General features: G+C 39.1%; 1 protein-coding gene across 9 annotated transcripts in view; it reads left to right on the forward strand.

Moving 5' to 3' along the window:
- The window catches only part of GK (glycerol kinase), a 69,576-nt gene that overhangs the window by 12,233 nt on the left and 36,962 nt on the right, over window positions 1-20,381 (forward strand). For 6 of the 9 annotated variants that reach the window (XR_004988295.2, XR_004988294.2, XM_036439719.2 and 3 more), the window contains exons 3-6: window positions 1,544-1,650; window positions 8,636-8,713; window positions 16,315-16,398; window positions 20,257-20,330. Coding sequence is in view for 7 of the 9 variants with exons in the window: in XM_036439719.2 (XP_036295612.1) it covers window positions 1,544-1,650; window positions 8,636-8,713; window positions 16,315-16,398; window positions 20,257-20,330 (343 nt within the window). In the remaining 2 variants the exon portion in view is untranslated. The remainder of the gene's footprint in view (window positions 1-1,543; window positions 1,651-8,635; window positions 8,714-16,314; window positions 16,399-20,256; window positions 20,331-20,381) is intronic. The other 3 variants (XM_036439721.2, XM_036439723.2, XM_036439724.2) reach the window with 1 other exon arrangement.

The following is a 20,381-nucleotide window of genomic DNA, read 5'->3' on the forward strand; positions in this document are numbered from 1 at the left end:
TACAGTGTGTGTTTTTCTTAAATAAAGATATGTTTTTCTAAAAAGCACTCACATATCATACCAAAATTGTCTTTTTTTATAGTAATGTTCATATGTAGTAATTGTGATTAAATAGAATGTTGAGTATATTATTTTAAACGGCCATTTTCAACCTGTGTGCTACAAGAATTTTTTTAAAAAAATATTTATTTCTTTTATTTTATTGATTTTGTACAGAGAGAAAGGGAGAGAGATAGAGAGTTAGAAACATGGATGAGAGAGAGTCATCGATCAGCTGCCTCTTGCACACCCCCTACCTGGGGATATGCCCGCAACCAAGGTACATGCCCTTGACCGGAATCGAACCCGGGACCCTTCAGTCCCCAAGCTGACGCTCTATCCATGGAGCCAAACCGGTTTTGGCTCCAAGAATTTTTAAACCATGAAATACCTGACTAGTTAATGGCACTGACCTCTTTTCCCTTAGATTGTCAAATTTAAAAAAATGACAGCAGCCAACACAATAATAGCTGTCCTGTGTAAATGAATCAAAATCATACCTAATTTTTTTTTTGTCAGATTGGCAAAAATATTTTTTGGCGTGCTGTGGAATTTTAGTTATTAGTTTATGTGTGCCATGAGATGAAAAAGGTTGAAAATGGCTAGTTTAAAATGTTATGATATGTATGTTACAACCACTTTGAAAAATTGTGTGGCAGTTTCTTATAAAATTAACCATACTTCTGTAGCATTGCAACCTTAGGAGGATTTAATCCAAGAGCAATGAAAGCATATGTCTAAAGAAAGACTTATAGATGAATGCTTATAGCAGCTTTATTCATAATAACCCAAAAGCAACCCAAGTGTCTGTCATCAGTAGAATGGGTGACAATGAAATACTGTTCAGCACTTTTTGAAAATATATATATTTTATTGATTTTTTACAGAGAGGAGGAGAGAGGGATAGAGAGCTAGAAACATCGATGAGAGAGAAACATCGACCAGCTGCCTCTTGCACACCCCCTACTGGGGATGTGCCCGCAACCAATGTACATGCCCTTGACCGGAATCGAACCCAGGATGTTTCAGTCTGCAGACCGACGCGGAATAGATTAGTATACTTATTTGACTTTTCAGAATTTCTTTTGAGAGGTAGATATCAATGTACTTAGAAATAACTAGAGAAAGAAAGGAATAGTGACTAGTGAAACATGCAGATGCTTTTATCAATGTATCAAACCCATTGGATATAAAGAACTGGGGAACTAATTTCTTACTGGATTTGAAAAAAATAATTTTAAAATAGATAGAATATTTGGAATTTTGTGACCTGTTATTACTTGCTTCCTTTCAAATGATTGATTACTATATGAAGACTAATAAAAATGTAAGGGACGTAAAATAGACTTTTCTTTAAATTGTTTCTTTAGATTATTGAATATGCTTGGCTTTGCTCATCTGATTTTAATTTATACAACAGCCACACTCTCTTAAGTGAACATTTCTAGAGATATAAATGTTTTGCTTTCTTGTGGACTAACTAAATGCATTCTTTTGTTCAAAGATGGGTGGAACAAGATCCTAAGGAAATTCTGATGTCTGTCTATGAGTGTATAGAGAAAACATGTGAGAAACTTGAACAACTCAATATTGACATTTCCAACATAAAAGGTATTTTTAATAGAATATTTCTCTCCATGGTATGATTATCTCAATAAAATCTATTCATTCATTCATTTATTTGGTGCATAATTGAGTATCTATCCAGTGCCAAGCAGGTCCCTGTTCTCATGAAGCTTTTTTTTTTTTTGGAGGGGGGGGGGGTTGGTGGGAAGACAGGTTTTGACATCAACAATAAGAGCAGACAAATACAAGCTAATTTCAATATTGATAGGTTCCATGCAGAAAATGAAACTGAGTTCTATGGTAGGGTGTGCCTAGAGAGGCTTACTTTAGATTGGATGGCCAAAGAATGCCTCTTTGAGGAGATGACACTGTTACTGAGGTCTCAAAAGCCAAATGGGGCCAGCCATGCCAATATTTGGGGGAAGAGTAGTTGAGGAAAAGGAAGCAGCACATGCAAAGGTCCTGAGGTAGGAATAAGCTTGTGGCACATTTCTGGATCAGAAAGAAAGCCAGCATGTCAAAAGTAGAGTGAAAGATGGGTGAGGGGTGAGCGTGGGTACATAGGTAAGAGGTTTCAATAGCAGTTGAAACCAGGGAAGTAGCTAGGGCTTTGTAGTACCACTTAGGAGTTTGGAGGTTACTCTTTCCTCATAAGAGGCTATTTTTCCATTGATTGTTAGAGAAAGTGGAAGGGAGGGCAATAGATAGAAAGAGGAAAACATTGATGTATGTGAGAGGGACATATCAATTGGTTGCCTCTTATATGCGCCCTGATGGAGAGGCCAGGATCTAGCCTGCAACCAAGGAAGGTGCCCTTGACCTGAATCAAATTCCCATGACCCTTCAGTCTGTAGGTCGACACTATCTACTGAACCAAACCGGCTAGAGCTTGGATGTTATTCTTAGTATCACAGAGAGCCATGAAAAGGTTTCGAGGGATGACAGAGTCTGATTTGTGGTTTAAAGACAACTTCCTGACTGCTGTGTGAAGCCATGTGGAGAGTGGATGGTAAAGGCCTAAATTGGATACAGGAAGACCACAGTAGAGATTGCTGTGGAAATTTTGAGAAAAAGGAAGATGGCAGTGAGGGCGGGGAGAAAGGGCCAGAACTTCTTGATGGATTAGCTGTCAGAGTAGTAAAGAGAGGATGGGGGAAGATGGGTCAAAAATGATGCTTGGGCTGAAGCCGGTTTGGCTCAGTGGATAGAGCATCAGCCTGCGGACTGAAGGGTCCCAGGTTTGATTCTGGTCAAGGGCATGTGTCTTGGTTGTGGGCACATCCCCAGTGTGGGGGGGGGGGTGCAGGAGGCAGCTGATTCATGTTTCTCTCATCAGTGTTTCTAACTATCTCCCTTCCTCTCTGTAAAAAAAAAAAAAATCAATAAAATATATTGAAAAAAATCTATTAAAAATATGCTTGGATTTTTGCCAGAGCTCCTAGTAGATAGGAATGCCTTTTCTTGAGGAGAAAGTTTAGAATGAGGAGGAATAGAGGAGGGGGGGGTTGTTTGAAATAAAAATACTTTGCTTGTAACAACTCCCTAAAAATATTGGTTTGAGAGTGTTAGACTATTTCAGATCTCTTAATTCCTAGTAGTTTTAATATAAAAAACTATCTAAGTTTGGGTTTGCATCATTTATACAGTGAGAAGAAAAATAGCCCAGTCATCCAAAATTGATAAAGTAGTATAAAGGGCAGAACATAATGTGGTAATCACCATATCTTTGTAATTTAAACTTTTCAAGTTCATTCAAGGGCTGTTTTTTCTTCATCAACTCAAGATGGGTGAAATCATCCATTGGTGATGGCAGTGTCTTAAGATTCACATCTTTCTTGGCACTGAGATTTACCAGTATTCTTGAGATGAAACTGATTTTTTTCAGACTTTCCCCTATTGTTATATTTTAAAAACTCACTAAAAAAGACAAACATAATCAAACCATTTATTCAGCAAACCTATAGAGTGCCTACTATGTGCTGGGCATGCTAGGGAAACAATGGGACACAAATAGTGTTGTGCAGCTAACAGTCAAGTGAAGGAAACATGAGTCCAATAATCAATAATTACAAATTAATGGAAAGTTGTAACAATAAGATAGTTATTTCTGTTAATGTAGACTTTTTAAAGAGAAACCAACACCCTTGTGTAGATTTGCTATTTTGTTAAAATATAGTTTAATATTTACAGAGAGGAAGGGAGAGGAACAGAGAAATAGACACATCAGTGAAGGGAGAGAATCATTGATGGGCTGCCTCGTGCATGCCTCACTGGGGATCGAGCCCGCAACCTAGGCATATGTCCTAACTAGGACCTCCTGATTCATAGGTCTATGCTCAACCACTGAGCCATGACTGGTGACATTTTAAAAATATTTTATCCTTCTAAATGGCAGTGTTTCAGACTTTTTAGAGTTGCATTCATCAAGTTTCAGATGAGTTGTACATTGAAATGCTTGTTGGTTGCTTCCCTGAATTGTTCTCAGCTTTCACAGACAAAATAGGGTGGACATATAAGAGGCATCCAGCAGCACACTCTGATGTCAAAACATTCAAAATCACATAGTTGGCCATGCACTGGATGTAGATTCCAGGGCGGTTAGCCATGGTTTTGACACCATTCTACCTCCTTTAAAGGTAAGGTAGGCAACTTAGTGGCCCTCTGTTTTTTGCTTTTATTATTATTTATTTTATTAATCCTCACTTGAGAGGATATTTTCCCATTAAATTTTAGAGAGAGTGCAAGGGAGGAAGACAGACAGAGAGAAAAACATCCATGTGAGAGAAACACATTGATTGGTTGCTTCCTTCATGCACCCTGACCAGGGCCAGCGATCAAGCCTTCAACCTAGGTCCATGTCCTTGACTGGAATCATACCTGGGACCTTTCAGTCTGCAGGCCAACACTATCCACTGAGCCAAACCCGCTAGGGCTTACTGGCCTTCTGTACCCACTCAGATACCATTCCCTTTTCTCTTATTTGTGGTGTATGTGAAGATGACATGCAACTCCAAGCCAAGTGACTTGTCTTTCACTTGCAGTAACTGATCTGGAAGAACACTGAACATGCTGCTATTTGCTCTACACTCCTGTCTGGCCAGGGTGAAACCCATAGCTGAGCCAAAGTGACCCAGCAGTTTCTTCTTGGCACTACCAGCCTATAGTCACGGAAGGGAATGTCCCACAGGCCCCTCCATACCAAGCCAGTTGTGCTCAACGCCCCTCCCCCCACCCCCGTCAGATAATTTATTAATTGGCTCTGCCAAGGACAAAGCTTTTGCTTGCCTATATAGAACAATACATCACAGAATGCTAATGCTATAAAGGATCTTTGGTTACCAAGACCTCTAGCTACAAATGAGGGAAAGCGACTATTGCAGGTCATGTGGCTGCGTAGTGGTACATGACATTAAAGCACAGCTCCCTGTCTTATGGTCCAGTGCTCTTTTTCCTAAGCCACACTGATAACCTCACAAACCTTCCGTTTTAATTTTATTTTTTAAATATATTTTTTATTTCAGAGATGAAGAGAGAGAGAGAGAAACATCAATGATGAGAGAAAGTCATTGATCAGCTGCTTCCCACCTGCCCCCCTACTGGGGATTGAGCCCACAACCTGGCTATGTGCCCTGACCAGAATCGAGCCATGACCTCTTGGTTCACAGGTCAACTCTCAACCACTGAGCCACGCTGGCTGGGTGTGAGAAGCTATTTCACTGGACTTTGTAGGGAAGCTGTTTCTCTGGACTTTGTAAGAAAAACTATTTTACTTGGCACAAAGGAATTAAGATAGAGGGAAAAGGAGTGGTCAGGGAGGAACCTATAACCAACGAATCAAATGGAAATAGCTTCAGATTACATTCTGAATCAAGTTAGAATGAGCCAATGAATGCGACTTATTGCAGGTCATGTGGCTGCGTAGTGGTAGATGACATTAAAGCAGTGTTTTTCAACCTTTTTTGGGCAAAGGCACACTTGTTTCATGAAAAAAATCACGAGGCACACCACCATTAGAAAATGTTAAAAAATTTAACTCTGTGCCTATATTGACTATATATAAAGTAATTCTCTTGAATAGGAATCAAATAAACACAAAGAAAGTATTTTATAATTACTTTATTATGAAATATTAAGTAAACAAGATAGTGAAAAATTATAAAATTATTGTCTTGTCTGCACCTACGGCACACCAGGCAACATCTCGCGGCACACTAGTGTGCCGCGGAACAGCGGTTGAAAAACGCTGCATTAAAGCACAGCTCCCTGTCTTATGTCCAGTGCTCTTTTTCCTAAGCCACACTGATAACCTCACAAACCTTCTGTTTTAATTTTATTTTTTTAAATATATTTTTATTTCAGAGAGGAAGGGAGAGACATGAGGGACATAGAATAGTGACTCATAGATTGTGGCTAAGGGAGCAGCCAGTCTGTAGTGTGGAGCAGTGGGAGATTTTAGTAGACCGTGAATTCATTCCTAGCCACCATTGTGAAGTTGTCACATTCATAGTACTACACTTATTTTTAAATATATTTTATTGATTTTTTCACAGAGAGGAAGGGAGAGGGATAGAGAGCTAGAAACATCTATGAGAGAGAAACATCCATCAGCCTCCTCCTGCACACCCCCTACTGGGGATGTGCCCACAACCAAGATACATGCCCTTGCCCAGAATCGAACCCAAGACCCCTCAGTCCGCAGGCCGACACTCTAACCACTGAGCCAAACCGGTTCTGGCCACAGTATTACACTTTAGCAGCCTGTGGCCAAGGTCCCACTGAGGTCTCTAGTCTCTGTTGTGCTCATAGTACTATCGGGAATTCATTCTTGCTTTGGCTAGTCCCCATTCTCTTAATCCACTCTCCTCAATGATGACAATGAATAGTAGCAGTAAGTAACATTGAGTGCTTACTATGTGCCAGGCACTGTTTTAACATGCAAACCCTTAAGGTGGGAACTATTGTGTTCATTTTACAGAAAATGAAACAGATCCACAGTCACGCTGCTGGGAAGCAGAGGAATTAGACTTTCAACCCCAGCAGTCTGGCTTCAGAGCCTAATCTCTACTGAATAGTGCCCCAAACTTGTGATTCAGCTTTTTCTAGGTCCCATTTTTGAGCAAATAACCATAGCCTTCTGCCCTACTTGAGGCTCCTCCCTCCATCTGTGTATTAATCTCATCCTCTCTTGTCACTAAGAGGATCAGAACCATGTCCCATTGATGCCCAACCTTGCTCCCCATTCTCCTTGCTCTTAAGTCCTATAAACATTTGTGCCTTCTATTTAAACAAAACAAAACAAAACAAAAAACAACCAAATCTCTTCCTTAGAGTAGAATCTCACTCATCTTTGTCTCTTTAGAAAAGGTGTTCAGCCGAAACCGGTTTGGCTCAGTGGATAGAGCATCGGCCTGTGGACTGAAGGGTCCCAGGTTCGATTCCAGTCAAGGGCATGTACCTTGGTTGCAGGCACATCCCCAGTAGGGGCTATGAAAGAGGCAGTTGATCAATGTTTCTCTCTCATCGATGTTTCTAACTCTCTCTTCCTTTCTGTAAAAAATCAATAAAAATATATTTAAAAAAAGAAAAGGTGTTCAATAAAGTAAATAAATCCGTGGATAAAGATTATTTAGAACAAGGGAGCTGCTTTGCTGTCCCCACCTCAGCTCCATGTTGCTCAGAATGTTCCTATTGTGTTTTATTCTGGATGTATAATTGGAGTAATACAGATCATTGTATGCTCCTAGAAGAAGAGGAATATTCCATATAGAGTTGGGGCAGTATAAGGAAATTGGATTATGTAGATTAGACAGGGGAAGAGAAGACTTGAGGGACAAAGTAGCTGCTTCAAGTATGCAAGAGTGACATGGAAGAAAGATTAACCCAATTCTGTGTATCTCCAAAAAATATAGCTAAGACCTAAAGGTGGAAGCTACAAACAAGAGGATTTGATTTTTTTAATAGCAAAGCTATGCAGTAGACATTGTCTACTTGGGGAAGAGGTAGTATCTTGTCACTAGACGTGCTGTCTGAATGGTCACATGATAGGTGATTCTAGAAATAGCCTTTAAGGTCTGTCCTGATCTTAAATTCTGGAAGAGCTCGAAATATATATATATATTTTAGCCCAGTGAGTTCAACCTGGGTTGTACAGTAGGATCACCTGGGGAATATTAAGAAAAAATATTAATGCTCAGATTCCCCCCTAGATCAGTTAAATCCGGACGTTTGGGTCAGGGTCTGAGTATTGGTATTTCTTAAAAGCTCTGCAGCTGATTCCAATGTACAATCAAAACTGAGAACCTCTGATTTAGCTGAATTGAAAAAGATGGTATAGATTTGTATTTTATAGTAACTTACTGTAATTATAGCACTTGAGTTGTAACTGTAGAACTGTATAATGTAAATGCCATCACATATTGTCTTTATGCTAAATAAAACTCATATGTTCCATATTATATTATTAAAAGACAAATAAGATTGAATTTCAAGTACCCATAATGTGCATTTGCCCAGCATGGGGAATCTTATCTGTGGCTATTTTCTTAAAATGAAGATGTGTGTACACACACACACACACACACACACACACACACACACAAGGAAATTTCTTGTATCAGTTAGTAAATAAATGAATGAGGTGACTGTTGGTTTCCTTAGAATAATAAATTGGGTATTGTAAATTTGGAATGTTACTACATTCCCCTTTTTAAGGCAACCTGGAAGCATTTCATCTGGATATTTATCTGGGTTCATGTCATCTTGTGCTGGGAATGAAGCAGGAAGGAGTCTGTAGCAATAAAAAGAAACACTTGACATTGGGTGTTCACTTTTCCTGGGGCCACTTAAAGAAAAGAAATTCAATACCATTATAAATGTTCCAGATATTTTTGTTGTTGTTCCAGATATTTTTTGAATTGTGTTTAGTCGTGCCTGTTTAACCTGTTTAAAAAAAAAAACACAAAAAACAATTCTGAAGTCGTTTTCTTCTTGTTTAATTTCTGTTCCCTTCTGTTGAACTTTCTCTTTAAAGCTATTGGTGTCAGTAACCAGAGGGAAACCACTGTGGTCTGGGACAAAATAACTGGAGAGCCGCTCTACAATGCTGTAGGTAAGCTGTTGTGCATGGATGTCAAACGCAAGGCCTTTCTCCACTTGCAAATGTTGTCATACTAAACTATCCGGCTAAAAAAGCATGTGGTCATGGTTCCTATAATTGGATGGAATGGCAGAAGAGTCCTCTAAGAAAATTATTGTGATGCATATACACCATTTTTAGCTATTGATTCACATCTTGAATTAACTCTTTTTCCCATTTTCTGATTTATTTGTATTATACAAATGGGTTGATGTTGCCAGAACTGTTTTATAATCCCTGCTGTTTCTGACACCTAAAAGAGATCTCCACTCCTCCTCCTCCCCTAAAACATCAAAATTACAAGTGTTCATAGTTCTATCTCTATAAAGCATTTTCGTACTTGGGTCTTCCCACCTAGAGGAATTTCAATAGATTCCTCTGAGGTTATGAAAATCAAAACTTTAGCTCACTTTGCTACAAACTAGGCTATTTCAGTAAGAGTTCAAAAACTCAAAAATTTCAAGTATACCACCATTAGATATCACGTCTTATTAAATGTAAATGACCAGGAGTATATTTTAGCATCATGTCAACATGACAATCGAGCACTGAATGATTATGTCACTTGCAAAAAGGAAAATTTCTTTCTAAATATATAATCAGTAAAAGGCATAATTCTGTCACAAATAGCAAAGCACGGTTTTTGTCAATAAAATACCAGTGTGTGGGGTGGGGAACGGAGGCAAAAATTGTCAGAGATGGGATGATTTCTAGAGTGAGCTATTTTTACTTTACAGTGACTTTAATAATATAGTTACTTTAGTATTAATTGGAAGAAAGTGATAAACAGAAAATATACTAAAAAGTTGCCTGGTGAAGAGTAGCATGATTCTTCTGGAAATAAGTTTTAAAAAATGAGGCATTTAATGTTACTATGCTATAAGAAAACATTTAGTATGTCTTCTGTGGTTATGATTTTTAAAAAATACTCAAAAACTCTCAAAGAATTGCAGTCAAAGCTCCTATTACTCAAAAGGACATCTTTTACATGTTTATTTTGTCCTTATAAGCAGCTCATTCTGAATATAAGTAAAGCAGGGTATTATCATTCCAATGACTAGTGCCTAACACAGTATTTTTTCACAGATCAATTTTAGCCAACTTCTTGAACTAGTGAGGGTTTTCCTTTTTTTTTGTTTGTTTGTTTTGTTTTGTTTTGTTCTCCTAGTGAAAGGAAGTGCCTACTCAAAGGAGCCAGAATGTTCCCGTTAAACTCTAAACTTGAATTGTAGAAGTGCAACTTTGGACTTTGAGTTGTCATTTTAAAATAATGCAACTGGGTTAGTTGAAGTTATGCTTATAGTGAAGGATTTCAAGTAAATATTTTACCAGAAAAACTTCGTTTGTGATGTGCTTGTTTACTCATTTCCTTGTCTTCTACCTGTGTCCCTCTGCACCCCTCCCCTATTCTCTGTGATTTAGAGGATTAATTCCAACCATAATTATGAAATATGAAGATCTTTTTCTCCACACTGAACCAAATGCATGCTTTGAGAACTTCTTCCACGTTTATTTCTATCCCGCGTATGTTACGGAGGACAGGACTTATTGGCTGTTTTTGTAAGCACTTTAGAATCCAGTTTGGAAAGAAACTAACAAAATTAGGGAATAGTTGATAATTGTGTTTTGCTAAATTGAAAAAAAATGAGCAAGTACATGTTAGTATGGATTTTGAATTTTTGGCATATCTTTGGGGAAGGTTGGACTCCATTTTAGGCCTGGATGAATGTATTTGAGTTACATTAGGAAAAGGGAGTATTGAAGGACAGTATAAAAATCTATGAAGGTGAAAATATGTATACTTGTTTCACCAAAGAGTGAAGACAATGATCAAATTCGAGCATAGAGTGGCTTATCTAAGCATTTTAATAGAACTAGCAGTGAAAATGATGTTCAATAAATGCTAACTGCTATTGCTGTTGACTAGGGATTATGCTAAACCCATGTTATTTAATCTCAGTGACCCTGAAATAGATTTTACTAGCCTTATTTTCTAAATTAATTATAGAAAAGCTATATAACTTGTCCAATGCTGTGTAGAGGTAAAGCCAGTTTGAACATAAACCTCTCCGACCCCAAAGCCTGTGTTCTAATTTTGATAGATAGAAGTTGGTGAAGATAGAGAGGGCCTGAAAACCATGCCCTGGGCAACATGGAGCAAAATGGGACAAAAGTTATGGAATGAGTTATTTCAAATGCACCTGTCTGTTGAGAACACCTAGAGAAGTGGGACACACACACACACACACACACACACACACACACACAATTATCTGAAGGACTGGACAGCTACCAAGGCAGTGAGTAATTGTGAGACCAGGAGAGAAGGAAAGCCCAGAGAGATGGGCCTGGCATTTGTTGTCGCTCAAGATATCTGTCAATTCGGAAAGGAGTATCTGAGGGCCAAGCAGCACTGTCATAGGTTATGAAGTCAGGGAGGCAAAGGATGGAGTCAGAGGCTGCCAGTGGTGGGGGAAATATTGGTAAGATCACAAACTTCTGATTGGGACTGTGAAGGGTCACTCTTAGAAGTAAGGTGAACTGAAAATAATCTTCACAGGAATTAAAGCCCAGATTCAGATAACTTGAAAACCCCGATTAGATTAAGATGTTCTGAGGTTGCTAGTGCTCCTCATCTAACTTCCTTTTAGAGTTTTCATATACAATTTCTAGTTTTCTATAAAAGAATAGTCAAGCTTACAAAGCAACATGTGACTAAAAACAACAGAGGCAAGTGACATTAGAAACAGACCCATAGGAAATCCTGATATTGGAGTTACCAGGCTTTAAAATAATTGTGATTACCTGGCTGGTGTGGTTCAATGGATTGAGCCTCATCCCAGGCACCAAGAGGTTACCATTTTGATTCCCAGTCAGGACACATGCCCAGGTTTCAGTTTGATGCCCCAGTAGGAGCCATGCTGGAGGCAGACAATCATGTTTCTCGTCAATGTTTTTAACTTTCCATTCCTTTCTCTTTAAAAAAAAAATCAATGCAAACCTTTTTTAAAGTAAAATAATCATGATCAGCATATTCAAGCAATTAATTGACAATATGGATGATATTAGAAAAAATTAGGAATTTGCCCTAACTGGTTTGGATAGAGAGATGGCCTGCGGACTCAAGGGTCCCAGGTTTGATTCCAGTCAAGGGCATGTACCTTGGTTGTGGGCACATTCCAAGTAGGGGGTGTGCAGGAGGCAGCTGATTGATGTTTCAATGTTTCTAACTTTCTCTCCCTCTTCCTACCTCTCTGTAAGAAATCAATAAAATGTATGTATTTTAAAAATATTAAGAAATTAAAAGTGGAAATTCTAGAATTAGTGAACCAGAAGAGGGATCAGAAGTAAATATCCAAACTGAAGAACAGATAGACAAAGGTTTAGAAAAAACAGAAGAAGAAAAAACTAAGAGAAATATAGAGTAAGGTGAGGAGGTTCAATGGATTTGTAATTGGAGTCCCAGAAGAAATGGAAAAAGACATATTAAAGTTTTTGGAAAAAGATGAAAGATATCAAGCCACAGAATCAAGAAGCACTTAGATCCCCAGGGAAGATGAATACAGAAAGCCATACATAAACATATGCTGAGACCTAAAGATGAAACAAAAAATTTTAAAAGTAAGCAGAAGTAGGAGAATTTCCAGGTACTGATTGATAGTGGACAGGAAATATACTTGCTGAAGAAACTGAAGACTGAGAAAGGCTATTTGTTTTTGCTTGCAATAAAGGTGTGTTTGTATACTGACATCTTTTGTATCACATACAATTATAGGCATATAAAAAAGTTCAAATGGGTCCATTGACGGACGGATGAACCATGTTAGTAGTTTCGTATACCTTTAGAACTCGTGTGTTCATTCTCTGACCATCGTAAACATTGGTGTGGTATCTAAAATGAGGAAGTGTCACTTTGCATCACTGCTTCCAGTTACTGTGCCATGATGCAACCATTTACTATTATGGCCTCAGAGGTAGATTCTGGGAGCTTTGTGGTCTGGAGTCTAAATCAGGCCTTCGGCTGCTCTCATCTGTCTTCACTTATTTTGGTCCCTCTGGTACTTTTCTCTCTCCCTCTAAGCATTATTTTCATCAATATCCTTTTCCAAAGAGTCCCCTCCAACCCACTCGCTGCTATTTTTCTAAGCTCCTTTCTTCTAAAATCAACTTTATAGTGGTCTACATACATATATCTAAATATTATTAACAGAAGGTTTTGGGTTTATGTATATACCACAGGCTAAATTGATAAAGACAAAACTACGGTACCCAAGTGATTCCAATGCCGAGTGGGGAAAGTCTGGAAACAATGAGATGTAGTGTGTTCATATGCACATTTCACTGATGCCACCAGTGAAATGTTCTGGCCTAACTAGGATAGAACATAATAAGGACTAATATTCAGGGAAGCAAGAACCACTGATTTAAGACCTTCCATGTATTAAAGAGAACCACCCACAAAAGCATTTGTCTCTGAAATAATTTTCCTTATTTAAATTGTATTGCGAACAATTTTTCCTAAGATGTTGGATTTAAAGTTCCCTATGACACACAACTTTTTAGGCTGAGTGTGCAATTTTAAACATGCCTCATCCTTTTTGCCTTTTTAAATTTTTACATATTGGTTAACCCTGGGCAATTATTAAACCTGTGTAATCATCTGTTGAGATCTGAAAGAACCTTGAGCTTATTTTTTTAATCTTTTCTGGATTGAGGTATGTTTCAAAGTATCAGCATGAAAGAAAACCATAGATGGCAAACGACTGAAACTCAAGTACAGTGGGCCTTAAACAACAAAACTGTGGTTTTATTTTTATTGTTTTGAAGATATTTTACTTTTGTAAAATCTAGAATAGCCAGCTGTATCAAGATCACCTATTTTTCATTATTTCAAGTTTTTTATGACAGTTCTTTGAATGCCTTCTGTCTCCTTCAATCCTGGGTGAAGAAATACTGGCATATTTTGCAATGATTGGATTCTTTAACTCTGGACAGTTTATATTTAAAGTAACTGAATTAAAATAATATTGAATATAAACTGTAATTGAAAAATAAAATTTAGCCCAGCGGGTGTGACTCAGTGGTTGAGCATCGACCTATGAACAAGGAGGTCATGGCTCAATTCCTGGTCAGGGCACATGCCTGGGTTGCAGGCTCCATCCCCAATGTGGGGTGTGCAGGAGGCAGCCGATCAGTGATTCTCTCTCATCATTGATGTTTCTCTCCCTCTCCCTTTCTCTCTGAAATCAATAAAAATATATTAAACTTAAAAAAAAATTTTAAGCCCTGACTGGTTTGGCTCAGTGGATAGTGTCGGCTGTGGACTGAAGGGTCCCAGGTTCGATTCCGGTCAAGGGCATATACCTTGGTTGCGGGCACATTCGCAGTAAGGGGTGTGTAGGAGGCAGCTGATCGATGTTTCTCTCTCATAAATGTTTCTAACTCTCCCTCTCCCTTCCACTCTGTAAAAAAATTTTTGAAAATATATTTTAAAAAATTTTAAAGAAAATTTAAACTTTAAAAATGCAAAATAAAATAACTGCATTAGATTTTGACTTTGAAGTCTCTAATCTTTAGTGTTTTTTCATGTTCTGTTTGTTACTATGAAGCCATCCTGGCTATACCTATGTCATAGAGATTTAATTCTGGATTCAGACTCTGGGTTCGAATGGTGACTTTTCAATTTACTACATTCTGTGCCTGTTCTCTTGGGAGCTAAACTAGAGAAATTAAAAGTGTTAATAGGGTTGAAGTAAAGATCAGTGCCTAGTACATGTAGGGTATGTAAAACAGTGTGGCTGACTATATGGCCACTCATTTGAATTGGCTGATAGCCTTTCTAATCCAGGAATGCCAGATGAAAAGATTGATTTATACATGACACGTGTTTTAGGGGAAATGCAGAGCCTACTCGGAGTCACACACTTGTCTCAGTCATCGGCATTTATACAACTAACACTGACATAGGTTTCAGCCCCCACGTTCTGGCATATACATCGATGTATTTTAATTCATCCCCTCCCCCACTCCATTTTCCCTTTGGCCTCATTTGATTTCTGAAAAATGTAATCAGGGACAGTCATCAGTATAAACTCTTCTTTGCAAATGACCTTTTACCCAGCTTAATTAATAGCTTAACTTTTGGCAAGCGGTAACACCTGGCAAATAAATCTGGTTTACTATTGTGTCTCTTATGAGGGAAACTCGATAACACTTTGTGTAGCTGTCAGCAGTCCTTGCTTAGGGTGTGTTCCATAAGCTGGAGCCTCCCATATTCCTCTCACTTCCTGTCAGGCCACTAGCTCTTCATGACAGACCATCTCAAATGAGATGTATTACTTGCCTTTGCTTCTAGTCAACAAAATAATTTAGATTATCTCTAGTGCATTTTCCCCCCTTAAGGTACTTTTCCTTTCTATTGTTATGGCTAACCAAAAATAACACAAATTTCTAAATATTCTCAAAATAACTTTTTCCTTTGTGCTGTTACTACACCACTAAGCTAACCCTGGTCCATGGGCACTGAGGCAACTGCATTTCTCTTCACTCTTAAAACTTTGTTTTTCAGCACAAATCAAATCTATCAGATATACCGGAAGTGGCTTTATTTGATACAAATGAAAGTTTCAGATCATCTGAGTTTTTTTGTATTGTTCTTTTTTTTAACTTTGATGATCTGAACCATTTAAATCCAATTTTCTTGGTTTAAAGGGAAATGCCTTCTAGAAACAGGCTGTATAATATTCCAGACGCCCTAGCAACTATTTTTCTCATTAAAAAAAAAAATTCACTTTGGAACTTAGCTATTTCCTGTTCCCTCTGAACATGCTATTTTTGTGGTGATGGCCTTTCACTTCCTGCCACTGTAGCAGAGAAGTGCTTTCTTGAGGACCTGCCTTCCCAAAGCAGCTATTACATCCCTTCCTGCGAATGGCCCCAACACAGATGGGAACACTTCCTAAGCATGCCTTCCTAACATCCATTGGGGATGTACTCACTCACTATACCACATAGACTTTTCGTTTCAGTGTTTGGGTGAGCCCCCAGTAACCAACTGAGCCACTTTTCCAACTAGGTCGCAGCTATGTGGCCAGGTAGGGAAGAGTCCTCCTGAGCAAAATACGGGTCTACACCTGGTCTTGCCCCGATGGAAATGCCATTGAACCAGAGACTCTGACTGGACTGCTTTTGTTCACTTTCTACCCCATGTCTCTTCTTTTTCTGCACTCAAATGTGTAGAAAAACATTCATTCTGATGAACTTGCCCAAGGGAATGAGCTCCCATTCCTTAAATCACATGTGTCAAACACAAGGCCCGCGGGCCAAATCCGTCCCGCCAGGCCTTGCAATGTGGCCCGCACCGCGCTGTCATCACTGCACTCCGCTGCATTTCCATCACAATGACAGTTTATGACTGTTCAGTAAACCATTCGGCCCGCGATTTAGGCTGGATTTTAGATTTTGGCCCCTTCTCTGATTGAGTTCGACACCCCTACAATGGTCAACAAGAGAACACAGACTTTGAATCTGGCCATCTCTAGCATGAATTGCCATTATTTCTCCTAATGCTCCAGCCGCTCCAGTTTCTCCTGGCCCTTCAGATCCAGTTGCCGTTGTTCCCTCTGGCTCTTCAGTTCCAGCTGCTGGCCCTTCCTCAGGTATTGGTGCACTGGCTGATGCTCACTTCCCGGCCTTCCAACTCAGGCATCCTGGGGGAAATTGACCACTGCCGCTGGATCTGGATCTGGCACTTCTGATCATTCTCAGAAATGACCTCCACAAGGGGCTTAGACTTCCAGCTTGGGGTCCTCTCTTTGGCTTTGGGTCCTTGCCTCTGCAAATCTAATTCTGCCATCTTAGCTTCTTTAATGAGCTCTAATTTTGGTGTGTTCTTAATTTCATTAATTTGGAGCATTTGTGAATTGCTTGGTGATAGTATATCAGCCACTGACATTTTCTTTTCTCTTGGGCAGTCTTACTAATTCATTGTATGCATTCTAATTGTCTTAAGCTCATGGGCCATTAAAAAAAAGTCAAAGTAAATATTAGGTCAGCCCTCTGTGATTACAGAATTTTCAAAAGCATCTAGTTCAACTGCCTTATTTTATATTTAGGAAATCCAGGTCACATAGCTTCTTGGTGGCAAAGCCAGAAGACATAGAACTTGGATCTCCTGATTTCACACCCAGTGTTTTGACTCTTTGGTGGGGGGAGGGGACAGGAAGTACATTCTTCGGATACCACTGTGGATACTTCAAGCTTTCACATGAAGAGTAAAGTGCCCAGTTACTTAAGTGTTCCTTGTCAAGGAGCACCAGAGTCACAGACCCTGGGAATTACTTGATTATCATTACCTGTCTTAGTTTTGTTTTTTAATAAATGACTGAAACAAATCCAGTATCCTAAAGAACATGCCCTAGAGAAGAGGTTCTCAAGTTCTAGTATAATACTGAAGAACCTGGGATGTGTTGGTTTTTTAAAATATAAATATATATATTTTTATTGATTTAGGTGAGGAAGAGAGAGGGAGAGAGAGAGATAGAAACATCAATGATGAGCGAATCATTGATCGGCTGCCTCCTCCATACCTCCTACTGGGGACCCAGCCTGAAACCCAGGCTTGTGCCCAGACCGGGAATTGAACCATAACCTCCTGGTTCATAGGTTGATGCTCAACCACTGAGCAACACTGGCCCGGCAAACCTGGGATGTTTATGACAAAAGTAGAAACACTCGGGCCTTCCTTGCCTAGACCTGCAACCAGAATCCTGCAAGGTGAGGCCTCATGTGTGATTTCCAAGTTTTTCAGGTAGTTATGGTGTGCTTTCTGAGTAAGAACAACTGCTATGGAGTCTAGCAGTTTTCTTACAAGAAGTGTATTTCTGTGCCACCTTCCCAGGCCTATTATCCTAGAATTTCTGGGTATTGGGGTCATCTTTAAGCTCCCTAGTGATTGTTATATCCATTAAAATACAGAAGAATGCTGATCTAGAAGGCTTTGAGTCATTCAACAAAAGGCTTAGAGCAATGGCTTTCATGTCTCATTCATTTCCCTTGGCAAGAAATATATTTTGCATCATGATTCAGCAAACCCACAGAGCTAAAACAAAAGTTTCACAAGCCAGTACTTATCCTACCAAGTTCAGTGAGCTCTGATATTTTCAACTCTAATCCAACCTATTTCGTTTTTTAAAATAGGTCATCCAAGCTCATTAAATTGCTTTTAAACCCCTAACCCACTGTAGTTTAAAAAAACAACTGAGAGCCGAAACCGGTTTGGCTCAGCGGTAGAGCATCGGTCTGCGGACTGAAAGGTCCCAGGTTCGATTCCAGTCAAGGGCATGTACGTAGGTTGCGGGCACATCCCCAGTAGGGGGTGTGCAAGAGGCAGCTGATCAATGTTCTCTCATCGACATTTCTAGCTCTCTATCTCTCTCCCTTCCTCTCTGTAAAAAATCAATAAAATATATTTAAAAAACAAAAACAAACAAACAAACAAACAAAAAACCCGAGGGTCAAGATATTAATTCTAACTCCCAGGTTTAATACTTTTTCCTTCAAATTGCTCTACTTTTCCCAATTACTCCTATTGAGTCATTAATACCTGCTTGCCTCATGAGGAAAATCCACTTTGTCAGAGTCATACAATACGTCCACTGTGTGAAAAGTGGACTGCCCTTGTTCCCTGGACATGGCACATCTTGCCAACTCCATGCTGCTGCTGCTAATAGCTGTAGTAATCACAGAGCAAGTAATAGAAAACTCAGCCACACTGAAAGAAAAAAAAATTTTTTTAAGTAATTATTTTGCTCATGGAACCAGCAATCCCGGGGTAGCTTAGTTCAGGTGCTGATTTATTCCAGACTCAGTCACCCGGATCCCCACAAGTCTGTTCCTGGGATGGCTCCAGATGTGGCCGATTCAATTCTCTCTCCCGAGGGCAGCAGGCCCCAGCCACACACTGCCAATCTGAGCTGAGAAGAGGGACTCCTGCATACTGAGCACAAATCTCAGTGTGGCTGATGAGACCACATGGCTCTCTTCTGAACCTACCGCTGGGGTCTGGACAGGATACTGGACACAAGGGTTTTGACCTCTCAAATCCCAGGCATGAGTGCTGTCTGCTGGAGGTGGGGTAGAATCTCAGGCAAACCACATGGCAGAGGATGAGAGAAGGTTGCTTGCCTAAAGAGAATTGGAGATAACTTCTCCCAGGAAGAAGATGAATGGGTGCTGGGCAGCCAATGCAGACGTCATCTGTAGGCTGTGTTTGCCTTCCATTTCCTCTTTGGCTCCTATTTCCTTGGTTGTGACAAGCCTTTGCTTGCTGCGTTTCACACCCGTGGAAACCAGTAGAGTGTCCTGAAGTTCCCTGTTTAAATCTCAACCCCGGGATTGCTGTAGCCACTGTCAATCCAGCACAGACAGTACTCAAGGGAAATGACAGTTTAAGTCATTAGAAATAATTGATTAAAATTCACTACCGGAATTTCACTCGTTTTTTTAAATGAAGAGAAAGAAGTAGTAGTGACGGGTGACCCAAACTAGACAATAACTATCAGTATTTGAAGGTGTGGTGGACCAACCTGTACAATCTTCCCTTGTGTCCTTTAAATAGACCATGGGAGTAATCAGAGCATAGTCAGTGCCTAAAAATACCTAGTGACCACGAACACGTTAAAAGTTAATAAAAGTTAAGTACAAAACTTAAATCTGGCAAAATAAAGCTCAGCCGATCCTATTGGTTACCTTTCACAATTGCTGTCTGTATCATTTAATGTTTTCTCTTTCTCAAGCCTTTGTCATGAAGCAGAACAAATGTTTTCTAATAGGGGATCAGAAAATGAATGATAGTTATTTAGTTAAAAATAATGTTCTGTTACAATGGAGGGTTTGTGTGTGTGTGTGTTTTTACAATCCAGCATGGAGAAAGAATGGTGAAATAATTATTTTAATGATTCCAGGTTCTTGTTCACCTTGAAAGAATTTAATGTGATTAAGAATTTCATACATAAGAGAATCAATCTTATTTTCCCCTAGATAATCGTATCAGGTTCTCTAATCTATAACAAATTGCTCCCAAGTTTTCAAACATATGTGCTTTATACACAGTATGGTGATCCTGGGCTGTGCATTCTGCCTTGGCAACTAGCTTGATTACCATTTAGATTTTCTCTTGCACTCATGTATGCTTAGAAAATCCATATCCAAAACATTTTTGGTTTTTTTTTTTCTTTACAAAATGGATACAAAATACGCAATAAGCACCCTAAGGTTTGTATTGTTCTCCTAACTGGGTTTGTGATTTTGCCTAAAAGCTTAAAATTCTCACTCTTAAATTTAGTCTCCTCTAACAATATGCCCATTCATTTCTAATTTTCTAATTTCTGTCTTTTGAAAGCTATAGCATTTTAATTGCTTATGGAAACTAATCAGTCTCCTGTCCTTGACAGTGATTAAGAACTGATTTGTTTTTAGTGAAGTTTTTCATGTATATTAATTTTTTTTATCTATAGTTTGGCTTGATCTAAGAACCCAGACTACCGTTGAGAATCTTACTAAAAGAATGCCAGGAAATAACTTTATCAAGGTAAGAGATCTCTTCAAAAGTATACTATAAAAATGCTCATTTAAAAGGACT

The sequence above is a fragment of the Pipistrellus kuhlii genome, unplaced genomic scaffold, assembly GCF_014108245.1.
Source record: "Pipistrellus kuhlii isolate mPipKuh1 unplaced genomic scaffold, mPipKuh1.p scaffold_m20_p_16, whole genome shotgun sequence".
NCBI lineage: Eukaryota > Metazoa > Chordata > Mammalia > Chiroptera > Vespertilionidae > Pipistrellus > Pipistrellus kuhlii.